Source organism: Sinocyclocheilus rhinocerous, unplaced genomic scaffold (assembly GCF_001515625.1).
Source record: "Sinocyclocheilus rhinocerous isolate Xijiao unplaced genomic scaffold, SAMN03320098_v1.1 scaffold4913, whole genome shotgun sequence".
NCBI classification, from domain to species: domain Eukaryota; kingdom Metazoa; phylum Chordata; class Actinopteri; order Cypriniformes; family Cyprinidae; genus Sinocyclocheilus; species Sinocyclocheilus rhinocerous.
Genome location: NW_015640917.1, coordinates 121,207 through 132,096, shown reverse-complemented (window position 1 = coordinate 132,096; position 10,890 = coordinate 121,207). Strand labels below are relative to the sequence as shown.

Genomic DNA, 10,890 nt, shown 5'->3' with positions numbered 1-10,890 from the left:
AAAATTACACACGCACACACACACATATATATATATATATATATATATATATATGCGCTTCTTTTCTCTTTTGAATTTGCTTGTACTTTCAATACTTTTGTATGTTAAATATTAAAAAATATATACTTTTCATACTTACGTACAATAAATCATACATACGTACAATAAATATCACACTTTAAAACTTTTAGTCAAGTAATATTCTAAACGGTGACTTTAACTTCTACCAAAGTCATTTTCTGGTAAGATATCTGTACTTTTACTTAAGTGTGGATTTCAAGTACTTTATCCACCACTGCATGTCACCCCAACTACGCGACATAACGCGCACACATTATGAAGCGTTCTGTCGCGTTTGCAGTTCAGACAGCTTGGTTTATTTTAAAGGACGTTTCTACTTTGTCGCGTCGCGTGTAGGCCCACCTCACCCACGACGTAAAACTTCAAACAACTCAAAGGAATTCAACCCAACAATACCTTTCCATTCTGTCTTGCACATACTGAAACATAAACACATATTATAACAAAACTACGCGAACGCCGACTGTTTGACTGACCAACTACAGAGAAAACGGTTGAAAAAAGACAACACCCAGGATGAAAGTAAGTCAAAACTCCGCTCTACCCACACTTACTTGAATTTTCCAGGACAAACAATCCGCTTCAACTATTCATTCATGCATTTTCCGATGTGGTTTCCAGTTCTGAGGTGGCTGAGAGGATGAAGGTAACTCGTAAATTGGTTTTTGGTGGTTAATCTGAGGCGGTTTGGAGTATCTGAGGGAGTTTGCGGAGGAATCCTGCTCGCGGTGAGTGTTGTCGCAGGCGCAGCTCAGGCTGGAAGTTCCTGTTGCGCTCTACAGGGAAATTCAACAGGAAACTCCAGCGCCGCAGTGCGGCACACTTCCAGCAGGGGGCGTTCAGGATCACAGCCCTACTAAACGTCCGTGAGTGCAGAAGCAGGAACTTTGAACTGTGAAATGTTAGTTTTATCATGTGGAATCTAGAGTGAAATGTAAATATTCAAATTTTAGAAATGCTACATCTTATATGTACATTTACCCCCATTCTATTTCATTTTATTTTTTGTTTTCATATTTCCTCCATTTCATATACTCATCCTATTTATTTTCCTGTATTGTGTATTTCAGTGCTATGAACAATATTGTAACATTCCATTGTAATGTTGTTGTAGTCTTTTACACTCTCCAAGCCAAGGCTACATTTATTTGATCAAGAATATTATAAAATATTATTCCAATTAAAAATGTATTTATTCTTGTGATGGCAAAACGGATTTTTCAGCAGCCATTACTCCAGTTTCACATGATCAGTTACAAAACGTTGCATCAAGTAACGTTTATTATTATTATCAATGTTGAAAACAGCACAACTCGGCACAATGTGCTGCTTAATATTTTTGTGGAAATCATGATTCTATATTTTTTAATTTTCAATTTAATGCAAAAAAGTATTAATTTATTTTTTTTTAAATCTTACTGAATTCAAACTTTTGAATGGTAGTGTATTAAAAAAGTATGAGGCAGTATTATATCTCAAAGTAAGGGCAATTTAATTTAAAATATGCAATCCATTCAGCACAATGAAAAAGGCTTTAAACAACAACAACATACAAATATAGGCATGAACTGCATACAAATGTAGCCTACACTTTTCACAGTTGGCTAATATTATGTACAGTACTTAAATTTGAGCTTTAAGTTTTTCTTTTCACGGTTACATGTAATATACATAATTAGATCAAATTAAATTGCGCTTCACATATCCACTGCACGTAGAAGACACTTACCGTTTTACTTCTGACATATTGAGCCACAACACAGGCCAACAATGCTGAAAAAAACACTGTTCACAAAACATTACGTTAAGTATCTTGATGCAGCAACTGTGCTGTAGACAGTAGACAATTTATCACAAGTTTCACTGTTTACAGACACAAAGTGCTACTTCTGTACCAATGAAGTGCTATAGTGATTTTGTCTCTCTCTTGTGCTATGAAGTCAGATATCCTGGTAGAGAAAAACAAGAACAGTACAGCAGCCGTCATGCAGCTGTACAATAAATAATCTGTCTTGTGTTCAATGCTCTGGATTGAAACCATGCTCAATTTGTTAACACTGTTCAAATCCAGCCATTAGCGACAGCGCCAAGGACTCCACTGTAAAAGAAAACAGGAACATATGGTGAGTAAAACAAAATATTTCTGGGTTCACTGAAAAAAAGAAATATATAGACAATTTATAAATAATTTTTTTTTTGGCATTGGAACATTTGTTTTTAATTCTTACTCTCAATGATGATTCTTACTGTATTTTTATAACTGTAATAATTACTGTAAATATTCTGTAATATTTAGTAAATCTGTAATAATCAGTAAATTAAAATTAGTACAACAAATAGCACCAATACTTTACAACAGTGGTTCTCAATTCCAGTCCTCGCATACTACTGCTCTGCACATTTTCTATGCATCTCTTTCACTTCAGACGTTTGTTCTATTCAACCGTAAGTGCCCTGCGAAGTGGACATCACAGGATATTCCACCATGATTCCAGTTCGAAGGGAGCGTATATGTTCTTTTCAAAGGGCATTAAAGTGTGCGAGACGTGAATTTAAATTGCAGGTATATTATGTCACACTTTACACTTCTCTAGTAAGTTTCGTCTGTGTGTAAAGACGCTGCAGGCAGTGGTGTAGCTTAAATCCATGAATGAATGTTCCGAAGTGAAGTACATTTAAATGGATTTCCCATGCTCAGGGAGTAGGGAGCAATGAACACTGTGTAGGGACCGTGTCAATCGGAACACAGTTCATTCATGGAGCTCTCTTCAAACGAGCTGGTTATCTGAATCAGGTGTGTTAAATAAGAGAGACATGCAAAATATGCAGAGCTGTGGTACGCGAGGACTGGAATTGAGAATATTTCCATAAATGTACTGCTCTTGTTTGCAATAGAGTATATTGTCTTTTGGAGTTAAATACAGACAACATCTGAACAGGGTTAGTGAGATTCACCCTGTTATTTAAAAATGCACAGCAGTGGAGGACTTACAATGAGGAAATGAGCCTCTGCACACGGCCTTGTTTAAAATAGTCCCCAGAAACATGTGACAGTTTTTAAAATCCGACTCCATTTTGTCAATCGACTCGATTCTGAGGGGAAAAAAAGAAAATATTTAACCAATGGTAAAATCCGAAAAGGGAAGCAAAACCTCATCCTCATCAAAATGAAGTGAAAGCTGCGAGACAAGGACAAGTGGCTAGACTGAAACATCTAAAGAGATTCCATACATGGAGAGTTTTAAACTTACTTCCAGGCCCCAAAACCAGCCTGCCATCTGTCTGAGAAAATGAGAACCAAGTTCAGCACTTTCATGATGGCCTCCTTGACAAAACTGACCTGCAAAGACACAGTAACCTGAATTGATGGATCAGAAATAACACAAATGTCCATAACGGTTTAAAAGTAAAAACTAGGCCAACCATCATGGGGAAGACAGCTTACTGAATTGATAAGAAAAACTGCAATTTTAACATGCAGATTTTTTTAGACAGACTCATTTTTTGGCCTGTATATTTCCCGCTTACTTTCTCTCTGAGCAGACATCGGTCATGAATGGTAGACAAGTATCTGTAGTGGATTTTGATGAGCTGGTCAAGATCCTTAGCCTCCTGTACTTGGTGTTGAAACTCTAGACCTGTACTATGCAGGATCTGCGAATGAAATGTAGCAAGGTGTATGTCCACAAGGTAATAAAAGGATGTTTAAAATAAAAACAAAACAAAAAAGTCTGAACTCTGCTGCAAATAAATAAAGCCTATGTTATGTATTTCAGACCTACCCTTGTCATAATGTAGTTATGCAGGCTGTTGACAAAGTGCATGAGTTTGACCCTCAGGAGAAACATCCTGTGAATCTGCTGGTTTATGGGCTCTTTGGCTGTGCTTTCCTCGGACTGGCCTCCTTCTTGTGTCTTAGCAGCTACTGTCAAATCTGTGGGAAGACTCTATATTAAGATCCCATATGAACTAGTGAATTGAAACCATCCTGATATGAAAGTATTGCAAATAAAGAAAAAAAGACCTGTGATCGCTGAACTACAATGAAATACAATGGAGCTATGATGTTACATAAATATGAAATATATAGATATCTTATTGCCATTTAATAGCGTATCCTTTTTGTAATAATATCCACTAGCTTTATTTCTCGCTCTTTTTATTACAAATAAACAGAAGTAATGAAAACTTCAGTAGAGAAATCATAACTCACCACTGAATCGTAATGTGTCCAGGCTATATTTGGCCCATTTGATCTGAAGCAGCAGTAGAAAGACCTGATTGTAGATTTTCTGACACTCTGAACTTATAACAATATCTACAGGCCATGGAACCTGGTGAGAGAAAATCAAAAGGCATTCATATAAAATACATAATTTATACAGATAACTCATAAAAACAAATACATAAATTTACATTTCAAAACAAATACATTTAAAAAATATATATATTATTTATTGTGTTATTACAATCTTCAAAGCATAAAGAGCAAAATTTTTCAAAATGTCAAAATTAAATTAATTGTAACCTTATAACTCAGCGTAAGACCATCAAGGTTATTCACTGGCTGTTTTTTTCTTGCAGGATCAATAGTTTCAAGAAATATAGACAACCTAGAATCATGAGAAAAACATAACCACAGGATATTGAGTGGTATCAGGCAGGGTTGAATGGTAAACCACAGGATCTCTAGAGATGCATGTGCAGTACCGGTTGCTGTCCTCGGGGTGGCGCTGACCAACAGCCTCTTGCAGCTGCACATTAAGGAATGCCAGCTGCTGCCAGCTCTCCTTCTCCAGAACTTTGTCAAAGATGGCTGTGTAGAAATCGTACATAGTATCCCCAGCCTCCAAAAGGAAGTAGTTTCTCATGGCCTGCAAGTACCCCAGAAGCCTAAGATGAAAAATTAGAAAGTTAAGCATAAATGCACTACAAAGCAACACTGTGAGCAGGGGCGTAGATTACGCGGGGGATGCGGGGGACGTGCCCCCCCCCCCCACTTTTAATATCACGTAAATTCATCCCCCGCACTTTTTCGGGCAAGTGTGTTCACATAGAGGTTTTCAAGAGCTGGTGTGAATAAATATAGATTTAAATTCAAAGAGACACGATATAGTCGGCGCATGACCTAATATTTTATTTGGACCCAGAATAAGGCGAGATGAACATCGGGGAGCGCTAAACACTCCGTGCAGTGTGTGTTTCATTCCAGAAGAGACTTCTTTATAAAACATTAACAATCTTACTGTTCAAAATCTTTTGACTGGTATGTAGATTACAGAAATGTTATACTGTAATGTTTTATAATATATATATATATATATTACATTTCTGTCCCCCTCACTTCTGAAATGATGGCTACGCCCCTGACTGTGAGGTTCATGCACAAAGGACTCATCTGCAGTATCTCACCTGTAGACTTTCTTCAGGGTTCTCATGAGGTTCCCACAGCATTCGATGTATCTCCTCTCAATATGTGGATACAAACAGGAGCGGAGCGTAAGCTCAAACGTCTGACATGTCACAGACTCAGAGGAGCGGTCCAAAATCACATTGCCGCCAGAGAATTTCTCATGGAAGTCATTTTGCTCTAAATAAAGCCTGCAAGAGATAACACATCGCAATCACTTCAACGGAAAACAAGCTAATGAAATTGTGAATGACCAAACATAGTTTATATACCATATAACATATATAACATATAATTTCAATCTTTGAAAACACAAATCTACATTTAACATTTTTGCTCTTAGTGTGAACTTCAGTGACGTCAAACCATTTATTCTGTATTCTGCTGTTACCTTGCAAAATTAATGGCCAGCAGGGGGTCATGGATGTCGTCCAGCTCCAGATGACGTGCTACAATGGACTGCATCTTGATCAGGCTCTTCTTAGTTGCCTGTTGCTTGGTAACCGTATTTGTGGGTGACTCTTCTCCATGCCGAAGACGTGTCTGAACTGATTCCAAGAAGAGCGTGTACAGACTCTTTCTTTCGGCATTTGCAGAGAGACAGAATTCATTAATCATTGTCAGAAATATTAAGACATATTAAGCTATAAGAAACATAAAAATGAAGTAATCAACTAAAACACAAAAACAAATGGTTATTATCACCAAACGAAAACTAATGTAAAAATGTGAGCATGCAACAAAAAACTAAACTGAAACTTGAAAACAACATGGATGAAAACTTAATAGAATTACAGAGAAAATTACTTCAGACCATCAGTGCATTATGTTGAAATGAACCACTATTAAACAAGAAGGGGTCTAATTCACATTTAAAATAAACAACCACATATTTCGTTCTTTATATGACTTTTAGGGTGGGTATATCTGACATCCATGACACTGAAATAAGTAGTAACTCCTGCAAATAACACCGTAAAGACAAGGTCCCCTTTGTCTAAGACAGTATTTCTGGTATCTCTGCTTTAATGACACAGATGCTTGTTTTCAAACTTTTTTTAATTTGAAGAAATCAGGAGTATCAATATAAAATAACTAAATTAAAATTAAAATAGTTACATTCTGTAATTTTAGTAGATTCAAGAACTGGATGTTCTTCAGGGTTCGATCATTAATTTATTGGACTTTTCCACTTGTTTGTGATTATGGGAATATATCACAAAAACATTCAATGTTTTTAAATTATTTTGAACTGGCCATTTCTCAGCAATGTCTACTCAAAATATTTTAGAGCTTGATATTAAAAATGTATATTCATTATAGAAATGTCCATGACTTTTTTTATATTGTATTCATTTCCACGACTTTTCCAGTTCTAGAATTTTGACGTTTAAAAATTCAGTTTTTTCAAGACCTTGGGAACCCTGGTTCTTAAATAAAAATGACAGTTGTTGATGGAACAAATTAAAATAAGAAATATATTGTCAGTTTGAATCAACAAAGGCCTTTAGTATATTTCTAAGTCTGTGCCATGAACACAGACTGGTGACTAGTTGTTGTTTTCTGACACAACCTCCAGCTGACGCTAGATCTGCGTATGTAGTTCATGATGCTGAATCATAAGTGCCCATGGATGCCAAGTTACTGCAAAATGTAGCAGCACTGGCACATTTATAGCACATGTCATTGTCAGTAAGTGCTACAGTGCCGTGTTGTTATATGTGACAACTCTGTATTCTTTTGCGTGTGTCATCATAGGCAGAGGGAACACATTTCTTATGTTATACAGGATAAGCACTGAAACTAACACTAGGGGGGAAAAAAATACTTTAAAAAAAAAATACATAAAAACTAAACTTGACTGAAATTTATCCTCTTTGACACTGACCTCTAGAGGAGCCATCTGGCTGCTCGGTCTCCTTGCAGTCCAGGTTCCTCAGGAGCTGCATGGATTTGCCAGCCATGATGATCTGCTTGAGCACAGGCTTGAGAAAGGACACCATGGTGTGCTGTCTGCTGCTGGACGCCTGCTCTCCACCAGAACTTCCACTGGCAGCATCACTGAGCCTCTCCTCGCTCTCCACCGTCTCAGACACGCTATACAGCGTGTAAGTGGCATACCAGAAGTCCCTGTGGTTTACTGGTACATCCTTGTTCCTAGTAAACATATCTATATATTTATTTATTCAGAAAGCAGGTGTATAATTAGCAGGATAATGTGGACGCAGACAGTGGTTAGCGCAAAGTGAAAATCACCCTGACACAACACTAAGGGGTCTTGAATCACCCTAAAGTGGTTTATTTTGCGATAATGATAAGCTGGCTGTAATCCCTTACATACAGTACCATTCAAAAGTTTGAGGTCGGTAAGACTTTTTAAATGTTTTTAAAAGAAATCTTATTTTCATCAAGACTGCATTTATTTGATCGAAAATATAGTAAAACAGCAATATTTGTGAAATATTACAATTAAAAGTAACATTTTCTATTATCATATATGTAACCATGGACCACAAAACCAGTCATAAGGGTAAACTTTTCGAAATTGAGACTTATACACCAACTGAAAGCTGAATAAATAAGCTTTCCATTGATGTATGGTTTGTTAGGATAGGACCATATTAGAAACATACCCCAGCGACTTAAGACTGGTTTTGTGGTCCAGGGTCACATATTTTAAAATGTAATGTATTCCTGTGATGGCAAAACAGAATTCATTGATTTATCATCAATTCTTGTGAAAAACATGATTTTTTTCCCCCAAAACATTTGAAATGGTAGTATATACAGACATTTTAAGGGTTTTTGTACCTTTGAATTATAAATTCTTTGGCGGGGTCAAATAAGTGACCGTGAACAATCCATTCGTCTACAATCTCAAGGTATGGCCTGACCGTTTCTACCCAGAGAGAGAAAAGGAGCGCCACCTGATATAAAGGGGGGGGGGATCAAATTTTGTGATCTTTTTATAATAAACAAAAAAGAAGAGCGGTACACGGATAAATGTACACATTTATGCATCTAATGCTCAATACCAAAACCAGACACACTTACAGACTGCTCGGAGGCCTCGCCCACGCTGTCATACTCTATTATGGCCTTGTAGAGGGTGTTGAGTAAGTGTGAGGCTCGTAATACATGGGGCATTCCAGGCGGCACATCAGCCACTCCTATGCAGAAAACCCTGTGCAGCATGGTGATCTGAGCCAGATGAGGACTTAACCGTTCCAGCACAGATGACAGAGTCACTGTCTCATCTACGAAGAATCACCATAAAGTCAGTACTATAACAGCACAAAATTAACTGAGAATATATTTTACACACTGAAAAAAAAACTGGTGTAGGACTTACTTAGAAACTGCTACTAAATTTCACAAATAATTACAAAGAAACAGCAAGTAACACATTGAATGAAACGTGAAATTTTGAAGCAGAAAGACTGAAATAGTATTTTCTTGTAAAACATACTCCAATAATCTTAATTAAAAAGTTTTTAATAAAACTTCAATATATATATATATTTTTTTAGAGTGCTGACACAAAGAAAAACCGACCTTTGGCAATAACGTCTTTCTCGATAGTATTGAGCTCCTCTTTAAAGCTGGTGAAGTATTTATACAGGGCCCACACAAATGCTTGGTAGGTCCTGAAGGGAGGATCAGAGCTCTTCTTGGAGGATGAGGAAGAGTTAAGACCTGGAGGACAGGGCTCTGCACTGTGGTCGGTCACTTCATCAATAAACTTTTGCAGTCGGGAAACAGCCTGCCCATAGGCTGCTATGTGCTCCAGTACAGAGCGAAGACAGTTCTGTACAAAAACATCCATACTGATAAAAAGGCACTTTGAACCAATCATCTGGTTTTGTCTTGCACAATTTCAGAACTATTCATAACAATTTAAACAGTCCCTCATTAGTTATTGTAATATGATAATAGCTTATTAAAATGAAATTAACAGCATCTAATTCGAAAAAAAAAAATTTTTCTCTTTTTTCTAGTGTAATATCTTTATTAATGTCTGTGTTTGCGTTTATCCCAATAAATACAGACATTTAAATAAAAGCCAGGGCCCACACAAATGCTTGGTAGGTCCTGAAGGGAGGATCAGAGCTCTTCTTGGAGGATGAGGAAGAGTTAAGACCTGGAGGACAGGGCTCTGCACTGTGGTCGGTCACTTCATCAATAAACTTTTGCAGTCGGGAAACAGCCTGCCCATAGGCTGCTATGTGCTCCAGTACAGAGCGAAGACAGTTCTGTACAAAAACATCCATACTGATAAAAAGGCACTTTGAACCAATCATCTGGTTTTGTCTTGCACAATTTCAGAACTATTCATAACAATTTAAACAGTCCCTCATTAGTTATTGTAATATGATAATAGCTTATTAAAATGAAATTAACAGCATCTAATTCGAAAAAAACAATTTTTTCTCTCCCATAAAATTCAGCATTTGACTTTTTTCTAGTGTAATATCTTTATTAATGTCTGTGTTTGCGTTTATCCCAATAAATACAGACATTTAAATAAAAGCTGGCACCTTCCCTACTTTACATGAGCATGGTAAACATAAATTTAGGCCTGACAGGGGATGTTGAAAAACAGCTTCCACTCACATTAGTTAGATGTGTGACCACCACATCATTCCTCACAGTCACCTTGCCATCATTGTGCTGGAAAATGAAAAGTTTCTTTACACCAGAGAAGAGCCTGAGAGAGGCAGAAAAGAACATCTGATCTTTCCTGCAGTAAAAACCTTGATATGAGCAGTCAATCATCTTTGTGATGCATTCTCTTCTGGTTAAGTAAACATGCATGTGTCAGCAACCAGTGCAGATGTAATCTTGAAGAAAAAAAAACTCCATTCCACAACTGCTAATTCCCTGCAGGTTTCAACTTTCATTCTAATCCCTATCCACATATAACCTTCACAAACTTAACATATGCACTTTCCTTTGGTAAGAACAGATTTGTCCAGGTTATTAAATGTAATCATGGCAATAACATACATACATACATAAATAAAAAAAAGATAATCAAAAATATATTTGTTACGTTTTTTTGAAAGTCTTGAATGCTCTTATGCATTTATTTGATGGTAAAAATAATAAAATGTTAATATTGTGAAATATTGTACAATTGAAAAAAAACAAAAAAAACAGTTTTTCTACTTTAATATATTTTAAAGGGGTCCTATTATGCTCTTTTACAAAGTCTTGATTTTGTTTTGGGGGTGTACTAGAACACTAGTACTTTTTTCACATATTTGACATTATTACAACACCTCTCCCCCCAGTCTGGCATGAACGGCTCGAATAGTTCCTGTATCAAATGAAAGCCCGCCTTCTGAAATACGAAATGTGCTGTGATTGGTTAGCTGGGCCAGTGTGTGTTGTGATTG

General features: G+C 36.7%; 1 protein-coding gene across 1 annotated transcript in view; it reads right to left on the bottom strand.

Moving 5' to 3' along the window:
- Positions 1-1,549: 1,549 nt before the first annotated feature.
- Positions 1,550-10,890, bottom strand: part of LOC107753407 (gamma-tubulin complex component 5-like) — an 18,179-nt gene continuing 8,838 nt past the window's right edge. The window contains exons 10-24 of the mRNA XM_016569543.1: positions 10,106-10,199; positions 9,047-9,299; positions 8,546-8,748; positions 8,303-8,418; positions 7,380-7,648; positions 5,883-6,081; positions 5,494-5,682; positions 4,792-4,974; positions 4,610-4,694; positions 4,295-4,415; positions 3,864-4,015; positions 3,610-3,735; positions 3,333-3,421; positions 3,074-3,174; positions 1,550-2,179 (exon numbers count right to left, since the gene is read on the bottom strand). Coding sequence (XP_016425029.1) covers positions 2,133-2,179; positions 3,074-3,174; positions 3,333-3,421; positions 3,610-3,735; positions 3,864-4,015; positions 4,295-4,415; positions 4,610-4,694; positions 4,792-4,974; positions 5,494-5,682; positions 5,883-6,081; positions 7,380-7,648; positions 8,303-8,418; positions 8,546-8,748; positions 9,047-9,299; positions 10,106-10,199 — 2,227 coding nt within the window. The 3' untranslated portion in view covers positions 1,550-2,132. The remainder of the gene's footprint in view (positions 2,180-3,073; positions 3,175-3,332; positions 3,422-3,609; positions 3,736-3,863; positions 4,016-4,294; positions 4,416-4,609; positions 4,695-4,791; positions 4,975-5,493; positions 5,683-5,882; positions 6,082-7,379; positions 7,649-8,302; positions 8,419-8,545; positions 8,749-9,046; positions 9,300-10,105; positions 10,200-10,890) is intronic.